This window comes from Microcaecilia unicolor, chromosome 3 (genome assembly GCF_901765095.1).
Source record: "Microcaecilia unicolor chromosome 3, aMicUni1.1, whole genome shotgun sequence".
Lineage (NCBI taxonomy): Eukaryota > Metazoa > Chordata > Amphibia > Gymnophiona > Siphonopidae > Microcaecilia > Microcaecilia unicolor.
The window spans coordinates 386,440,970-386,461,255 of NC_044033.1; the positions used below are offsets into that span (position 1 = coordinate 386,440,970).

A 20,286-nucleotide genomic window follows, 5' to 3' on the forward strand; every position below is an offset into this window, starting at 1 on the left:
ATGAATGAGATTAAACAGTTCAGCTTCAGTTTTCTCATGCTTGAATGATGTGAAGGGGCATTTTTGATATGATGTCTAAGTCTGATTTAGGAAGTTTTGCTAGAAACGTCTAAAACTCAAGTGGCAAACATAGCGATTTTCAAACCAGAAGCCATTGAGATGTATGGGGGGGGGGGGGGGGGGGGCACATCATTCTTAGTAGACTGGCCACACAGACATCTCTCAGCAGAGCAGAGGGGCGCCTGAGGGGGCACTGCAGTGCACTTCACATAAAAGGTACCAGGGTACACATCTCACCGTTATGGTGAGCCCTCCAAAACCCTACTGTTTAGGTACACCTGCGGACATAAGAGCTATTGTATTGGTACACAAGTGGACTTACATGTTCCATCACAAGTGTACCAGATAGAGTGAGATATTGGCCTGGGTCCCCTTCGCCACAGTACACTGCCCAGTACACTAGGCTACTCCAGTGACCTGCTTGCTGCTCTAATAAGATTGCCACAGCATCTGAAGCTGTCATAGAGGCTGGTATGTCCTGTTTCTTTCATATCTTTGGGGGGGGGGGGGGGGGGGGTATGGGGTAGGAAGGAGTCAGTGACCACTGGGGGCGTAAGGGGAGGACATACCTTAACCACTCCAGTGGTCATTTAGGACACCTTTTTCAGATTTAGGCATGATTGCAACCGGTCTAGACCAAACTGTCTAACTTTTAGCCCTGGACATTTTTGCTTTGTTCTATTATGGCAGAAAAATATCCAAGTTTTTGGAATGCCCATATTCCGCCCCCAACATGCCCCCTTGAGATTTAGATGAACGGCATAGAAAAAACATCTTTAAAATGTGTTTCAAAAATAGCGATTAGGACATTTTGGCAATAAAAATGGCCACTGCCGCTTTGTGCCACCTTTTGCATATTTTTCTATTTTGAAAACAAGCCCTTGATCATTTCATTGCAAATTTTAATGATTTTTATTTATTGTATTGCTCGTTTTAACTTGAACATCATTACCAGATAGCTTATTCTTCCCTGTCCCCTTAGCATAGGAAATGCCTGCACAGCCTCTCACATTTTGAATGGTTAAATCCGGCTGAAAATTAACCTAGTATATAGTTACTGTTTACAAAAGTACTCCCAATGTATACAAAGCAGTCAGTAGCATGTTACTGTAGTGCCTATTAAACATTATTAGAAAAATACAGGAATGTGTTTTATTCCAGGTGGAATTAATACTGCTTCTGTGACACTGTTAAAGAAATTTTGTCAGAAGGATTTTCTTGTCTGCTCCTTCTCCTCAGTAGAATACTTTTTCCAGGTATGTATTCAGGAACATCCCTGTCGGATCCAGGCTTTCCCGGATGGAGCAAAACTTCTGGAAACCTGGGTACATTACTTCAAAGTCCTTACTGGTACAAGTGTGTGCCTGTAAAACAGATGAAACACAGGGGTGAAATAGGACATATTTTATTCCCTCACTGAAGTGCTCTATGTCAGCAGATCCTTTTCTATAGTAATACCAGAACTGTACAAATCCTGATCTGGGCATACCAATTCTGATTTCTATGTTCTATCTATAATTGGGCTGTTTATTTGTTTAATGGTCCATAATATTTTCACTTTTTCAACCTGGATCCTCAGGAGCGAGTTTTCCTCAGATGTCAGCATAGGTAGGTCAGCGTCACAGAGGTAGCTCTCAGTCTTGCCAAAATCCCAAATAGTGTATTTTACTATTCGTCCGAATACAAATAATGAAAAATATTATTTGGCTGAATAAGAATACCACATAATGGGCAATACAGCTTTTAACAGAAGCAACGTGAAATCAGAGATCGTGTTTATTTCAGTAGGATTTAGCACAGTAGAACCCCGGATTATTCTTATTCAAATTTAAATTACTCTTAGGCCAAATATGAATAATATGTTTGGGGCACTATTCTGGGCCAAATTGAATACAAATATCTCGTACAGCCCTTCTAGCAGCCCACTTAAATCTCTACAATGACATATAAGAATCAGAAAAAATCTATCCATTTTGGGTAACAATTTGATAATAGGACACCTATACTAAACTTTTAAAAGATGTCTATTTTGAGATTCTTTTGTAAAGACAACATAAGTGCCTGTGTGTTTTTCTAAAATAGGCTTCCAAAACCATGTATGAATTTTCCACCTGTCCTGAAAAAAGTGTAAAAAGGTCTGTGTATATTCTATGCATATACCTGTGTATTTTATAAAATATATGCATACATCTCAACCCTGTCTCTGCTCCACCCAAACTATGACACAAGAATATCTAGGTACATATGTAGCCATATCCATGCTATTTTATGAAAGCCCTTTCCCATATGTCAATCAAGCTTTGCACATGAAAAAAAGCATTGCAAAACTGTCCCTAAGCTTTATAGACTCACATAATAGGAACCACAAAGCACGTTTCATTTTGGAAACCCTCATTTAACCTACATAAGAACATATGCGTTGCCATACTGGGATAGACTGAAGCATGCCCAGCATCCCATTTCCATCATCCATCAAGCCCAGCATCCCATTTCCAACAGTATCCAATCCAGGTCCCAAATACCTGGCAAGATCCCAAAACAGTAAACAGGTTTTATGCAGCTTATCCTAGAAATAAGCAGTGGATTTTCCCAAGTCCATCTTAAGAATGGTTTATGGATTTTTTCTTAGGAAATTATCCGAAAACTCTGCTACGCTAACTGCTTTTATTACATTCTCTTGCAACGAATTCCAGAGATTATTACACATTGAGTGAAGAAATATTTTCTCCAGTTTGTTTTAAATTTACTACTTAGTAGCTTCATTCAATGCTCCCTAGTCCTAGTAAGGGGAAAGTCTATGACCTTAGAGCCCCTTTTACTAAACCACGCTAGTGATTACCGGCGCGGCAATGCCGACAAAGCCCATTCACTCTGAATGGCCTTCATCGGCATTGCCACACGGGAATCGCTAGCGCAGTTTGGTAAAAGAGGCCCTTAGTTACCAATCCTGTAAAAGTTTTGTTTGTAGAGTTTAAGACAATAGTCAACTTCTTATCCACCCAGAAGACTCCTTACACATCCTAGTTCCTTACCATTTTAGAACTTGTCTTGATATGGTCCCGTACTATTTCAGTAGCCCTCTCAGCTTTTGCTCTGTCCTTTAGCATGAGTGGTGAAAAGAAGTTTAAGTAATAAAGCTTCCATGGACAGTGAGCATCTTTACTTAGATTAAAAGATTTTACTTAGATTTAGAGATTTATAGAAGATACTGATATATTTTTGAGATTATGCCTCCCTCCATCCAAAAAATGATAACTGAAAGAGAAAGGCCTGAATAATACTGTTTATTCCCAAGGTGTAGATCCTATTTTCCTTTAGTTTATAAGCTAGAGCTCAGCCTGAAGAATCATAAAGATAGCATAGAACAAGCTTCCCCTATGATGGCTTATACCACTGCTTCAATCCAATTCTGGAAGTAAAAAAGCTAGAACAAAAAAGAGCTCAGTTTTCATCTCCACAGTATTGGCATCCCAAATTACTATTTGTTTATTTAACAACTCTTGACATACCACATACTACACAAGCTATGCGCCACCAGGTGGTTTAAAAATTACAAAAGGACAAAGAGCGGGAAATCTAAACAAAAAGATGGAGGCTGCATTGTACTACTACTACTACTACTATTTAGCATTTTTATAGCACTACAAAGCAAACGTGCTAAACATGAGTAAATAGATCTTTTTGTACCTTTGCCCAGTGTGGTCTTCCTCCACATTTTTTCATGATTGTTTCATATTCTAACCAGTACTGCTGAAACGGCACATCCTTTCCGTAGGGCCTGCAAAGTAAATAGGACATATACTTGATTTTAGAAGATTTTTTTTTAGAGACCAGGAAACCATAAATACCATTCAAATTAGTATATGCATTGGATTATCTTCATAGGAACATACCTTGTATCAAGTGAAATCACTCTGAAAGGTGGCATATTCCTAATTTATTTATTTATCCATTCAGTATTTGGTATACAGCCATTTGATAAATGAGAACAATATGATTGTTTCTCCAAAGACAAGCAGGCTGATATTCTCACAAGTGGGTGACGCCACGTCGGCCCCGGAGGATTTTAAAGCAAAATCTAAAAATCTCTTTTACGGCGTTCCGTCGCGCGAGCGATCGCACTGCGCATGTGCGCACACCTCTTCCCGCTCGCTGTGCGGACACGCCCCTCAGTTTTTCTTTTTCCGCGTCTGAGGAGACACGGAGTTCGTTAGTGCTTCGTGTTTTCTTCAGGTCCTCGGAGTAAAATCGGTACCGTCGGAGCTGTTTGTGCCGGATATCATGGGTACCATCGGTACCACATGTCATGGGTACCATCGGTACCAGGTATCATGGGTACCATCGATACCAGATATCATGGGTACCATCGGTACCGTCGATGCCATGGGTACTATCGGTACCATCGGTCACATCTCTGTTATGGAAGTCATCTGGCAGTCTGGTTTCGATTCCCTTGCATTTCCAGATTTTGTCCTTGGCTTCAGGACCATGGATACCATTGGATGCCATGGGTGCTACCGCCTCCTGCGGCATCTAGCTTTTCACCTGGTCTCCTTCACCGATGCTGCCTCTGGTAGGGGTGTTCGCGGCCTACTGGGGCAACTTCTCGACCCCGTCGTAGAACTTACCGCGCCTCCATATCGGACGCGTTGGGATCTGAGCTGCTCGGTTTGAGTAGTTAGCTCAGTTCAATGATGGTTCATCTGATGAACATGAAGGTCATGGGGTTTTCTCTGCTGAGAATCCTCTAGATCTTCTATCTGTCTTGACATTACAGTGGAGATTGTGAATCAGCCCAATGCCCAGATGCTCGAGGTCCTGGACTACCATCTTCACCTGAGTCTTCTGCCACTCAGAACAGATAGGAGTTCTAAGAACTTGCTTCGGCGCCCCCGGAGCCAGAGCATACTTCCTTAGCCTCTTTTGGAGAATGGCGTACCAGGCTGGCATTATCGCGTCCACAATCAAGTCCTGCCAGATCTTTACGAGCATTCCCACCGGAGTAGGCTAAACCTTTTCACCAAGTGGTCAGGTAGCACACGGTGTGTCGCAGGTTCCTGTCCAAGGGCATTTTCGACACTTGTAATGTAACACCTAGATTTCTGCTCTAGGTACAGTGATGCGCAGACTCTCATGACTGTGTGCCTCTCACCTGGAGGAGGAGACTCAGCAGAAAATTGTAGATATGCTGTGCATACACTTCCTCATCTCGGAAGTTCTTTAGAGAGAAGAGTAGTTTTCCTTGTGCCTTAAGGGGTCGTACCTATACTCCTACTTCTCGACAGCCGGTTCAGGCTATGCCTCAGCACGCTCGTTCTAGTCATCGGCGTGCACTTAATCAGGCCCCTGCAGCTATTCCGCAGGAACCAGAGAGGGGTTTTTGACTGGCTCCAATTCAGCATAGCCACTATAAAAAAAAAAAAAATGTCCGTACCGGCCAATCTGCCTGTCGGGGGGGGGGGGGGGGGGGGGGGGAGTTTAAATTTTCTCCACCAAAGGTGACTTCTTTTATCCTCCAACCGGTGGGTTTTTTCAAATAGTCCGGTTAGGATACATTCTCAATCCGGAATCAAACCCTCCACATTGTTCATTGGGAGCTTAATCCTTTAGCTTCCATCAAAAGTGAGTACTTGCAGAGGAACTCTCTGCCTTTCTCAGCGCCAATGCAGTCGAGCCCGTTCCACCAGGGCAAGAAGGGTTGAGATTCTATTTCAGGTCCTTCCTTGTGGGTTGCGTCCCATCATAGACATAAGGGGCCTAAACAGATTTTGGTTCAGGATGCTTTCCCTGGGCATCCTTCTTCCCATACTTCAGGAAAACGATTGGTTATGCTCTCTGGACTTACAGGATACTTATACTCTCTTTGCATCCAGAGTATGTTTTTCCTAGTGCCTGGCTGTTGTTGCAGCGTATCTTCATGGACTGGGAGTGCATGTGTTCCCTTAACACGATGATTGCCCGTCTCAACAGATTACAGCACAGTAAATATTGAGACTTCTAGACACATGGCTTCCACAGTTCACGTAACTCCCATGGCACTTTTGCACATGACATCCGCTCAGTGCATCCTAGCTTCCCAGTGGTATCAAGTTTGGGGTATCTAGAGGATGTAACCCAACTGTTCGCCAGTCTTCGGAATTCCCCTCAGAGGTGGTTAATTCTCTCCATTTTGATTCTGAGGCGTCCCGTCCACCTTACTCAGTCAAAAGCTGCTGACGAAGGTTGCATCCCTCCTGGCTATCCAACCAAATTATTTTAATTCAACCAAACAATCGGGTTGTGATGTACTCGATAACAAAGGAGTACTGGATCTTGCCCTCTGAGTCAGGATGCCATGCAGATGTAGCGGTGGGCCCGCAACGCGGCATGTTTTCTCCAAGCCACTTATCTAATTGGCGTAAACAGCAGTCTGGCCGACAGGCTGAGCAGGATAATGCTACAGTCATGGTTGTTGAGCATGCCTATAGTTTCGATAGATCTTCCGGAAGTGAGATACCCCCTCAGTGGATCTTTTTGCTACTTAGTCCAATCGCAAAGTCCCTCAGTTCTGTTCCAGGCTGCAGGTTCACGGCAGGCTACCATCGGATGCCTTTCTCCTTCTTTGGGGGACAGGTTTTCTGTATGTGTATCCTCCCATACATCTGGTGGAAAAGACTTTGCTGATTCTCAAGCAAGATTGTGGAGCCATGATTCTGATTGCTCCTTTCTAGCTGCGTCAGATAGGATTCCCTCTTCTTCTGGAGTTGGAATGTTTTTCCAGCTCTCATTACGCAGAACGAGGGGACACTTCTACATCCCAACCTCCAATCTCTGGCTCACACGGTCTGGATGTTGAGAGTGTGGGTTTCGTTGAGTTTTCCAGAGAGTGTCTCCCGACTCTTGCTTGCTTCCAGAAAAGATTTCACAAAGAGGTGTTATTCTTTTTCATGGAAGAGGTTTGCCGTCTGGTGTGACAGCAAGGCCCTAGATCCTGCCTCTTGTCTTATACAGACCTTGCTTGAGTTCTTTCTACACCTGTCTGAGTCTGGTCTCAAGACCAACTCTGTCAGTATTCATCTTCGTGCAATAAGAGCTTATCATCAACGTGTAAAAGGTCAGCCTTTAGCTGTCCACTTCATGACAGGTTTATTTCTCCCCCAATATTGAGAGAATTCCTTGTATGTGTCTAGGGGGGATTCTTTCTGTTGGGCTTAGCACCCCCAATAATTTTGACAGTTGGCTCTTCTGCTTCGGTCAGAGCCCCTATCACTCCTTATCCAGTATCTTGGGGTCTCAATGTCGTTTTCATCCAGCTGCTGCAAGCTCAATTCGGGCCACTGGATTCCTGCCATCTGAAGTATTGGACCTGGAAGGTCGTTTTCCTTAGTGGCTGTTCCTTCAACTCGTAAGGTCGGTGAGCTTCAGACTCTAGTAGCTCAAGCGCCTTACCTTACTTCTCATCTTAACAGAGTAGTTCTCCACATGCAGACAAAGTTCTTACTGGCGCTGGTATCAGAGTACCAGCTGATCCAGTCAATTGTCTTGCCAACATTCTTTCTCCCTCATCTTACAAGCCCTGGCGAAAGCAAGCTGCGCACTTTTTGCGTGGAGCAGACGAGCTCCCTCGGACGGTCCGCCCAGTTGTTTATTTCTTTTAATGCCAGTTGCTGTCGGAAACCGCATCATTTCTTCTTGGCTAGCAGATTGCATCTCCTTCATTTTTGTCCAAGCTGGACTGACTCTAGAGGGCCATGTCACGGCTCACAAAATTAGAGCCATGGCTGAGTCGGTGGCTCATCTAAGATCAGTCACTATTGAAGAGATCTGCAAAGCTGCGGCGTGGTCATCAGTCCACACATTCACATCTCACTACTGCCTTCAGCAGGATAGCCGACGCGTCAGTCGGTTTGGGCAGTCGGGGCTGCAGAACTTCTTTGGGGTTTAGAATCTAACTCCAACCCTCCTAAGCCCATTTTTGTTCTGTTCCAGGCTACACTCATTTAGATGTTTCTTCTTTTCAGGTCAATTTTTATTCTGGCCTCGCCGTTGCGAGACTCAATTGACCACTGTTTGTTGTGTTGTGTAAGCCTGGAAGCTAGGGATACCCCACTTGTGAGAATATCAGCCTGCTTGTCTTTGGAGAAAGAGTAGTTACTTACCTGTAACAGGTGTTCTCCGAAGACAGCAGGCTGCATATTCTCACAAACCCTCCCACCTCCCCTTTTGGAGTTGTCTCCTCCATCTTTTGGATTTAACTGAGGGGCGTGTCCGCACAGCGAGCGGGAAGAGGTGTGCGCACATGCGCAGTGCGATCGCTCGCGCGACGGAACGCCTTAAAAGAGATTTTTACATTTTGCTTTAAAATCCTCCGGGGCCGACGTGGCGTCACCCACTTGTGAGAATATGCAGCCTGCTGTCTTCGGAGAACACCTGTTACAGGTAAGTAACTACTCTTTATCCTATATAATAATTCTCACCTCCAACATTCTGAGGCTACCTGGAACCGTGGATCATGTTGGAGTAGATAATAGTGATGTCACACAACCCACACCAGATTGGCCAATAGAAGGGAGAGGGGCGGAGCCACAATACAGGCAGCAGCGAATCAGCACAACACGGGGAATGCACAGCAGCAGGAACAGAAGCCTCTCTCACACAGTCACTCTCTCAAACATACACACTCAGAGAAAAATCTTGCTAGCGCCCGTTTCCTTTCAAACAGAAACGGGCCTTTTTTACTAGTAATTCCATAATACAATCTGCACATGAAGCAAACACATGAAACGGACAACACAGAGGTCATGGGATCACTGTAAAGGAGGGGAGGTGAATAGCACAATGATCAGAAAAGGTATACCAAACAATCTATGGGGTCAATATACAGCATGGTTTAACTGCCAGTCACTGAAGTTTACTGAAATGCCCAACAATCATTGATGAGGATTAAGGCGACTCATAGGCTGATTGCTCATATGAAATGAATCGTCACTGAGGTCACTAATGGGATTGTTGTGGGTGTTGGGAATTTGAGTAAATTTCTAATTGCAGCTCCCATTTATTTAAAGTTTGGAGTCTGATCTTTAAAAGTGATTCAGCCACTGAAATTGAGCAGAACTTAGCTGGAAAGTGCTGCTGAATGTTAACTGATTGCCATGGCACGGTTTGGTTAGTACGGGGGTGGTCTGTGGGTGGAGTCAGGGAGGAGCTGGCAGTTATGCGAGCTTTCACAGCTAAGCAGCCATATAGGACCGCACAAAAGACAGTCCTATCTTTGCCCGTTTACCTATATGGGTGCTGACACTGAATATCGGCCAGCACACATAACTTCTGGGTTGGTGGCTGACCCCAGCATTGAATATCCAGGTTAGATACAGCCTATGGTGGTCAGCAGATTTAAAAGCACTGACCATCGTGGGCTAAGTATCAGCCAGTATGTGTTTAACTCGATCCTGAATTTGCAGTGGGAGCTTTCTATATACAGTGCAATAGGCAGTGAATTCCAAAGGATGGGCCATGACAGACAAACAAACCTGCTGAGCAAAATCCAAATGCAATTAGGTGTGAGCAATGCAAAGTTCATTGAGGCTGATAAGGAATTAGCTTGGAATTCAGAAACAATGGCAGGCCAGAGCAATAATTGTGATGAGTCAACACAGCATTTTAAATGTAATTCTGCCATCTGTGGTAAGCCAATGTTGTTCCACCCATCAGTAACTATTTTGTTGCTTTGTAGATCCAGTTCTACTGCAGTTTTTTCTAATAAGCTGAAGATGCTTCAGATAAGATTGGGTGGTGCTTTTTCAGCCTAGAGCTTTGAGGTCCCAAAAGAGCGCAAGGAGTGAATGTTCCTAAGTATACAGTAAAAAAGGATATTTGTAGTACATTCGACAGTCAAAGCATACCCCCAGGGTATCTCTGGCCCTGTAACAGTGAGATGATAAAGTGAAGGTGGTCAACACCTAGTGAATCATATAGCCTCACTCTGAAGGACTCCTTGTGCTGTTTTGGGACCTCAAAGCTCTCAAGACATTAATCTTCGTGAGCTCTAGGCTGGAATTCCATAATTTGTTCTTTATGGGCACCATCCAATCTTGCAGCACCCAATCATATCAGCACCCAATCTTGCAGCATAATGTGACCACTGGTCTAACACATATTGCCGGATGGCTTGCATTATCAATACTGAAGTAAAGGACTTTGCTTCAGTATTGATAATGCAAGCCATCCAGCAATATGTGTTAGACCAGTGGTCACATTATGCTGCAAGGCTAGGTCCCAGTAGTCACTTGCTATGAGAAACTGAATATCATTTGCATAAATACAAGCACTCATGCCCGAGTCCTGGATAAGAGTGGCCAGGTGCACAAGAAAATGTTAAACAGGATTGGTACTAAGACTGAGCCTTGGGAAACTGATAGACCAAGCCTATAGGAAAAGCAAATCTGTGACTTTCTAAAGCTATTCTTATGGCCAATTTTCCCCCAATAATTAGAGCTAAGTTTGAAAGGTTACTGTGGGTTACCATTTCAAATACAAAAAAATTGTCATCAGTTGGTACAAAAATGGTAATATTATATCGAGCATGGCTGTACGCTGTTTATCACCGCCTTTACAAACTTTCTCATGTTAACTAGCCCAAAGTGTAATGGCTGAGAAACCATGCTATGGGTGGTGCAGGATAGTATTTGGACTAGGAGTTGCACATTTGTTTGGACTCTACACATGATCAGCCTTCTCTGATATCCCCCAATAACTACTAAGAACATAAGAATAGTCATACTGGGGAAAAGGGATATTGGAGGATGCTGGCCATGGGGTGAATAGGAAAACAGGGGAGATGCTGGAAATGGGGTGTGTGTGTAAGAAAATGATGGGGGGTGCTAGACATTGAACGGGATGGGGACAGTGAGGGGCTATGCTGGACATGGGAGGAATGTTGACATAGAAGGGGAGAGGGAAATGCAGGGATGCTGGATACGAGGGTGAATAGGGTGAAAGGGAGAGACGCTGGATTGAGGTAAGAGAAGGAGGATATGTTGGACAGAAGGGGCAAAAGAGAGAAGATACTGATCAGAGGAATGAAAATAGAGAGAAAGGGTACTGTACTGAAAGGAGGAAATAGAAAGAGATGGTGGCAGGTGGTGGAATAGGGGAGAGTTAGCAAAAAACAGAAATAACAAGATAAAGAATGGTTGGGGTGAGGGAGATGAAAATCTGTAGATAGATGTGGTTTTAAAAAAAGGAAGACTGAATACTAAGAATGAATGAAATCTGAGCAGATTGAGACAGAAAATAAATGAAGGAAAGCTGAAAGGAAAAGATCAAAGTCAGAGATGGATATAGGAGAAGAATCAAAGAAGACAGGAAGGGAGAGAAGAAGAAGGAGATGTACTGGAGATCTTGTAAAGAAAGTTAAGAAAAGAAAGAGGAAAGCAGAAACTGGAGACTGGGATAAACATGTTTGGAAAAAAAAACAATACAACCAGACAACAAAGGTAGAAAGGAGAATTTTATTCTTAATTTACTGAATGGAAAATGTCAGTTTTACAGCAAATTTATACTGCTTTCTTTATAGTTTGAAGAGTGCAAGGTGCTGTTTCTGTTTCTCTATTGTTGCACTGGGGGGGGGGGGGGGGGGGGAGTTAAGTTTAATTGTTGTCTATGTAGCCACATTTTAAGTTTGTGGTCACTTATTTTGTACCTGGCAAGGGTCTATTTGTGTTCAATGTTTGTGACTGAGGCCAGGTAGTCTGTTCGTAAGGAGTTTATGTTTAAGCCTCTGTAATAATTCAGCTTGTTCAGTTTCCCAATAGACGTACTGATGTTCTAGGCCCGACTCCAATATTTATTGTGTTGCATTATCTTAGGTAGGGTCCTTGTTGTGTTACTTCTTTAGGGGCTTCTTTTACAAAGCCGCACTAGCAATTCCCGCTCGGCAAATGAGAGGAAGCCTATAGGAGTTGAATGGGCTTCCTCTCATTTGCCGCACCGAGGATCGGTAGAGCGGCTCTGTAAAAGAGGCCCTAAATTAATGGTGTTATGGTAAAGTAGATTAGACAGTATGCTTGAGACTGGAAAGAATCTATGTATTTAATGAGATTATACCAAAATCAACTTCTTTTGTATGGCAAGTTCCTGGGGAAATGCCCTTTTTTCTGCTTTGCACCCATTCTTAGAGAAGGAGCTACAGGGATTTAAAAATATATGTTTACATTAACAGCTTATTTCAAAAGTATTTACCATTTTATTAATACAGCTTATTAAGATGCTTATATTTGTTGTAAAGCAAAGTTGAAGGATATGTGCCATTGTGGTAATTATTTTGCAAGATATTGAGATGCATGTTAAGATGTCGACCAGACTCAAATCTACTATAATGGCTAAGTTTAAGTTATGGAATAATGCAAATTTATTTTAAAATGTCATTGCTTCCAAAGAGCTCCTTTTACAATAGCGACTAAGGGCAGTTGGGCACACAATTGATAATTGGTGCCAATAAGCATCAAGTAACACCAATTTAAGCCAATAATTGGCTGCTAATTGGAGTTAAGTTGCATACACAAATGACCTTATTCTTTAAAATGTGCGCACATATTTGCACGCTAAGTATAACTTTGGGTGCACAGATTTAAAGATGTTGGAGGCATTTACAATCCCTGAGGCACAATGTTTCTAACTCCTCCTTCTCTGACAGGAAGAGGAGGTGGCAGCACTGGGGAAACAGTGAATGCTTGGCGATGGCTCCACGATCAGTTTGGTACACAGTAGATCAGTGGCGTACTAAGGGGAGGGGGGCGGCCTGGCCCGGGTGCACGCCACTGGGGGGGGTGCTGCGCACCGGTCAGCTTTGTTGTTTCCATGCTCCTTCTGCCCCGGAACAGGTTACTTCCTGTTCCGGGGCAGAGGAAGCATAGAAACAACGAAGCTGACCGGTGCACGGCACCCCCCCCCCCCAGCAGCGTGCACCCGGGGGGGGGGGGGGTTCTTTCGCCGGGGGGGGGGGGGTGACGGGGGGGTGATGAGGGGGTTCGCGCTGCACCGGGGGCAGGGCGCTGCACCCAGGGGGCGGGGCGCATCGATGACCGCCCCAGGTGTCAGCGCCCCTAGGAACGCCACTGCAGTAGATACTGAGGAATGACATCAAGACGTGAAGGCTACAGGCGTACTGTATTTTCATGATGCATTAGGCTTTAATAGCAGAAAGCATTTGTAATTTGAAAGAGAAGAACTTTTGGGTAAACAAAGTGTAGCCAAAAAGATCTCCACTTGAAGATGTAGCAACTGTGTGCATCTCCAAGACAGTAGAATGCAAGTCACTGCAACACATAGCCTAGACTTTGTTGTCATTTCTTTCTGAAATATATACATTTCTAAAACTCAAATATTTTTCCAAAATAATTTGTTTGATAAGAATTTCAACAGCATCTAATTCAGGGGAGTAAAACTGCAATTCTTTGTAGCTGCAAACCAGTCTTGATGAATATACCTGAGATATAGTTGTATAAAACTGATACTAGAGGCCAACCGAATTTCAACTTTGGTTCCGGATTTGGTGACATTTTGGCTTTGATTTCAGCCCAAAATGCTGATGGATTATTGACTGAAACTAACCTCCCCCCCAACCAAAGTGTCACCCTCTCACCACCAATAGAAAGTGGCTGAGGGGGGATATGACTGAGGTCTAAAACATCCTGAGTGGTGTGGAGCGGGTGGAGGTGAATCAATTTTTCACTTATTCAAAAGTACAAAGAGCAGGGGACACTCAATGAAGTTACATGGAAATACTTTTAAAACAAATAGGTGGAAATATTTTTTCACTCAAAGAATAGTTAAGCTCTGGAACTTATTGCTGGAGGATGTGGTAATGGCGGTCTGGATTTAAAAAAGGGTTGGACAAGTTCATGGAGGAAAAGTCTATAGACTGTTATTGAGTTGGACATGGGGAAGCAACTGCTTGCCCTGGGACTGGTAGCATGGAATGGTGTTATTAATTGGGTTTCTGCCAGGTACTTGTGACCTGGACTGGCTACTGCTGGAAACAGGATACTGGGTTAGATGGTCCATTGGTCTGACCCAGTATGGCTCTTCTTATGTCCTTAAGCTTGGTTGGAAGACATAGAAGGGAGATGTTAAAGTTGCATCAATTGCCTTTAGCAGCTTTTCCTGAAGCAGTATTCAACAAACAAGAGAGCTATGTTTTGGATTCGATGTTGATCTTGTAATAATCACAGAGAAAGATAACAAGCCCTTACCAAGGGAGGTGGTGGAAGTTGGCACTTTAACAGATTCTGGGCATGTTTGGGTCTAATATGGAGGACCATGATAGGAAAGTATGTTGAAGGTTCAGGTAAAAGGCAATGGAAGCTGGGAAATTTGTGTTGAATTAGGAGTGGGGATTTGTATATTCATTTACCCAAAATAAAAGAATGGATGGGCCAATTTGGTCCTATTCTGTCATTTACTATCCCCTGGATTCTATGTAAGTCAACTAAAGTTGGGTGTGTAAATTGGGAACGGATGCCAGATCCGTAACTAAACTAATTAGTCAATCAGACGATAATCAATTATTGGCGTTGACTGGCACAGATCTGCCCTGCGTCCTATTCTATAATATGTGCAGCTAAATTTCATAGCGCACAACACCAATGGGGCAGGGCCATAGAAGGGGTATGGGTGGAGCATGAGGCATTCCCAGGAGTTAGGTGTAACTGCCATAATATGGGTGCCAACATTTGTATCAAGTTTTGGCAGGCATAAATGCTGGTGCCCAAAATTAGGTGCAAAACGTATGGTAACCTTGTATTTTATAAAGGGCACTTGTTGCAGAGCACAGTTTATAAATCCTGTCTTAGAGAAGATCATCCTGTTGCCTAACTTTGGGTGCCATTTACTGAATTCCGCGCTACGTTACTATTCCATATATATTACCCAAACATTTGGGTTTGTACTTTCTTGCCCCCCAGATATATATAATAGAAGGGACTATGGTTTGCATAGCATCCCCTCATACTGTACACTCACCTATGCATGAGGATATTCATATAGCAGCTGTCGCGATGGAAACAGGGACTCAACAAGATGTTATCCCCTTGAGCAAAGCGTACTTCCACTGGAAAGTGAGCAACCACTTTAGGGTTCCTGTCCAACCAAGCTTTAAGTTCCAGCAGAGCCTCCTTTGTCTTATCACTGGAACAATGAAACAAAACATCATGACAGCATTTTAAATGAGTTTTTTTTGTTATCCTCCAGTCTCTTCTTCATCTGGATTTATTTATAAGTTCTTATATCCCGCACTATCTTCAAATCCAGGCAACTTACAAAAGAAATATACATAATTCTAAAATCACAAAGAACAAACAAGTGCGACAATAATAAAAATACATTCTCATTCCAAATAATCTGAAAGAGAAAATGCTATGCACATCATTAACTAGAAGTGCATGTGCTGCAATAAACATTTATCAAAACTAAGCTTGCTGAAAGAAACGTGTTTTAAGCTGTTTCCTAAAAAGAAGAAAGACTGATCGAGAACGAACAGTGAGAGGTAAAGCATTCCAGAAGATTGATCCAGAAACCACAAATAATGATTCCCGATAAACATCAAGTCTGATGTGCCTAAAAGAAGGCACTCAGAGCAATCCTCTACTAACAGAATGCAAAGTATGTATGGATACAATTGCTGATTTTGTGCTGTTTGATGGGTCCACAAAGCGATCTGCCTTTCCCCTGATCATCTCTGTTTAACAAATCATCAAAACACCATTCTCTCTAATTACTAATCCAGTAGTGCTGGTATAATTACTGTAACTTCAATTCTGTATGCTAACACTTGCAGTGGAAAGACAGTAAATATCAGGCCAGGTGCTTACAGTCCTTGCTGCAATTAGTTGATGTACCTGTGCAGCATAACTAAATGACAAAGCTGGACTAAGCCTGTCATTATAGAATGGAACTCAGTGAGATGTCTGTTAGTACAGAGGATGCTCAGCCACTGATTCCATGAGTTCTATGCACCAAAGTGCAATACTTTTGATTTAGCACATGTGACATTTTTCCAAAGGTTTCATACAATCAAAAGACAATTTTTTATTGTACATAATAATATATTTAAATTAACATGCACTAATTTGTTTCCTTTCAGACACATGCGGTAACATGCAATCAAACGATGATTGATAATAAATTTTGAGATCACTATAGAACAGCACATATGGGTAAAAAGTAGACTGTAAACACTGCTGCCTTTTCAGAGCATAAGTATACATGTACTTGTATTTCTAAAATAGCCTCCGCAAAATTATGCATTTACGTTTAAGCCTGTTCTTTGGGGTACACAAATCTTCTGGGTTAAATTGCAAAAGTATGTGTTTGAGTGCAAACCCTGCCCTGGGGAGCACTTCTTCAAACAGCAAAAAACATACATGTGTAGACCATACACACAGAATTTTTTTTTTGCATATTGGGACAGCGGTTTTGTAACAGGCCGTTTCTGTGGGTAAAACACTGCTTTATCTGTAAAAATGCCTTTGAAAAATATCCTCTCACAATGCACCAAAAATACCATGAAACATCTACAAAATTTGCAGGATTAATTTACTTTCTACCTCAGAAGAGCATTTGGGTCAGTTAGAGTGTTGCAAGGACAGCAGGGATAGCATTTGCACTTAAGCAACAGATGAGAGCTGTTGGGTGTGGTGTCTTCCTGTTTATCTTCTGTTTTACTATTTATTTCTGCTGGATCTCAAAGAGTGGAAATTCTTGTGAGTGGTTTTTGGTCTCAGTCATACTTTTTGTTGTACTGCTTGAAGCAGCCATAGGACACTGAGGGGGCCCCTTTACTAAGGAGCGCCCAAATATGGTGTGCGCTGGTGTAGGCGTGTGTTTTTGACGCGTGCCGGTCCATTTCCTGAGCGTGCCTGGGAAAAAAGGGGATTTTTTTAATGTGCCCGAAAATGGACGTGCAGCAAAACGAAAACCAACGCGCGTCCATTTTTGGCCTGAGACCTTAATGACACCCATTGATTTAACAGTAAGGTCTCACACGCTAACCGGGCCGTAAGTGTGCAGCGTGTGCTAACTGCCAATTACCGCTGGGTAAGGGTCCTGCATTAGAAAATAGAAAATATTTTCTACTGCGTGTTTTGGGCAAGCGCCAAAAATGGAATTACTGCCTGGGGCACATGGTAGTGGTAGGGTCAATTTGACATGCAGGATGCACATCAGCCCTTTGTAAAAGGGCCCCTGAGAGATTAACCAACTGAAGCAAATTCTCCAAATTAGGTTCATGAAATTCCTCATAAGGCATCCTTGGCGAGATCTAAAGCAGTGTTGCTCAACCTACTGTTGAAGGCACAGCTATTCGGTTGAATTTTCAGGATTACCACAATGAATATGCACGAAATAAATTTGCATATATTGGCGACCATTAATTGTACACATATTCACTGTGGTATTCTTGAAAACACAGCTGGCTGAGTATGCCTCCAGGAGAGGGTTGAGTAGCACCACTTTAATAAACAATTACCTTTGGACAGGGATTCAAATCAATCTCCAGCACTAATTACAACAGGAAGAAACCAGTCCAGATTCTGAGTACTTTAAATTATCAGTGTGTTTTCCAGTTGATCTGACAGTAGTTCACAAAACCCAATACCATTCTTTTCATCAGCCCACATTTACCTAGGACTGGGGCTCTCATCAACCTCCATATCAAATCAATCTCCTTCCCAACTCAGGGGCCCTTTTACTAAAGGGCGGTAAGGCTACCGCCATGTTGGCCTATAGCACGGGGCGTAGCCAGACTTCCATGGGAGGGGAGTCCAGAGCCCGAGGGGAGGGGGCACATTTTAACCCCCCCGGCGCCGCCCCCCACCGCCATTGCCGCCCCCACCACGTCTTTGCCGACCCCCCCTCCCCCGCCGCTGCCTACCTTCGCGAAGTTCGCTTTTGCTGGCGGGGGACCCCAATCCCCGCCAGCCGACGTCAACTCCATCCTGCTGAGAGAGAAAAGTCTTCTTCCGGCTGTTGCATGCTGACGTCCTGCACGTTGTACGTGCAGACGTCAGCATGCAACAGCCGAAGACTTTTTTCTTTCAGCTGGACGGAAAGGACGTTGGCTGGCGGGGATTGGGGTCCCCCGCCAACAAAAGTGAAGGTAGGTGGGGGCGGGGCGGGTTCGCCGGGAGGGGGGTCCAGGCTGGAATCTATGGGGGTCCAGGCCCCCTCAGGCCCCACGTAGCTACCCCACTGGTGTGGCATATCAGTCCTACTACCAGGTTACTGTAGGAGCACAGTGGTAGTCCCAGCCTCTGCCGCTTGCCAACTGCGACGCTAGAAAATAAATTTTTATTTTTTTTTAGTGTCGTGGCGTGCCCAGTGGTAATCAGACAGTGCTGTGCGCTCTCTGGTTACCGCCGGGCTAAATAGGGGGCGGTAAGAGATCCCTCAGTAAATGGCTGTGCACCAATGCCTTGGCTTTGTGCATGGCCATTTACTACTTTAAAACCTTTTATCTGGTAGTGGTAAAAGGGGCCCTCAGTGATCTATCCAAAAGCCTAAAAATACCAGAATTTTTTTCATTCAGAAAAGGTGGCTAGATCCTCACAATTAGGATTTGGCATCCATCTGCCCTTCCCGAGAGTCTGAATAGATGGCTTCTAAACCCTAATTAATTGTTTCATAAAACATATCAGAATCTTGCAACCTCCTATTGTACACCATCAATTGCTTCAAAAAGGCAGAACACCGTCAATTGCTTCAAAAAGGCAGTAAATAAATCCTATCAAATGAATATCTGAGTTGTCTCATCCTGTTCACCAGAATCCTAACTAAAAAGAATGCAATCTACTCACTGTTAAGAAGATCCAAAATATGCTTCATTTTATGCATAAGGAAACAATTTTTGCCACACTGCTGACTAGGTTTCAAGAAAACTTAAGGGCACTTTTACTAAGCCCCTCTAAAAAGTAGCTGGCACTGTTGTTAGCATGTGGGTTTCCTGCACACTGCAGCCACTTTTAGCGTGGAGGTAAAATGGCCGAATCTGTATATTTTTCTGAGATGGTCATGCGCTAATTTCTCAATTAGCGCGTTGCCATTACTATGGGAGTCCTTATGGCCACCTAGTTTGTAAGCGCTAAGGGTTCCTGTGGTAACTCCCACGCTAATGGGCAGTGCATGGCAATGTGCCCGCACTACCTGATTAGCGCAGGGCATGCCTACTCTCTGCCCACTAACATACCGCCAACACTAAAAAGTAAAACCTTTTAGCGTGAGACTGGCACACACCGATTGCCACACTACTGTGTGATGCCTCAGTGCACTGCTTTTTGGCATGCGGTAGGCATGCGCTAGTGCATACCGCAACTTAGTAAAAGGGCCTCTTAATTGTTAATATGGGGAAGTACTGCAAGGAGTCACCAGCTGGATGGTTAAGTAGAGGAGCTGTAGTGGTGTTTTTTGTTTTACTGAGCAATGATTATATAGTTGCAATTCTAAACACTGAGGTCTTTCTCCACTGTAAAAGATTTTTTTTTTTGAATAATACTTTTGAATACAAACATTTTTGATGCTTTTTCTTGTATGCCTTTTTGAATATTCTTGAGCAACTATAAGCACTGTAGGAAACTGGTGGAACAGTGTATTGTGGATTTTCTGATTTGTAGATTCAGTAGGTCCAATATTCAAAGCCGATTTTGCATTCACAGGTGGTCAGCCAATGCTTAATTGGCCCATCTATATAGTTTCAAAAATATATATGGATAATATCTTGCCATTTAGAATATTTCTTTCCAGTAACTGTAGTAGACGCATGGAAGAGCCTCACAATGGAGTTGTTGGAGATGAGGAAGGAACGGAATTCAAGAAAGCATTAAAAAAAACTCAGAGGATCTCTAAGGGAGAAGGGGGGATGGGCACACTGGATAGGCCGCTATGGGGAAAATGATGAAGAAAAAACAAATGTGCTAAACAAATACTTCTGTTTTCATGGAAGAAAATCCCGGAGAAGGATCACGATTGACTGGCAAAAGTACATGTGAGAATGGAGTGTATATGGCAACATTCACAGAAGAGAGTGTTAATTAATAACTTGAAAATCTAAAGGTGGACAAAGCCACGTGACTGAATGGAATCCATCCTAGGATATTGAGGAAGCTCAGAGAAGTTCTGGCGGGTCCTCTTAAAGATTTGTTTAATTAATCCTTGGAGACGGGAGAGGTTCTATGGGATTGGAGAAGGGAGATGTGG

At 43.4% G+C, this 20,286-nt stretch overlaps 1 protein-coding gene across 1 annotated transcript in view; it reads right to left on the reverse strand.

The window, feature by feature from the left end:
• Positions 1–945: 945 nt before the first annotated feature.
• LOC115467029 (L-gulonolactone oxidase-like) overlaps positions 946–20,286 on the reverse strand; it is a 212,740-nt gene continuing 193,399 nt past the window's right edge. The window contains exons 10-12 of the mRNA XM_030198676.1: positions 15,061–15,225; positions 3,748–3,838; positions 946–1,424 (exon numbers count right to left, since the gene is read on the reverse strand). Coding sequence (XP_030054536.1) covers positions 1,296–1,424; positions 3,748–3,838; positions 15,061–15,225 — 385 coding nt within the window. The 3' untranslated portion in view covers positions 946–1,295. The remainder of the gene's footprint in view (positions 1,425–3,747; positions 3,839–15,060; positions 15,226–20,286) is intronic.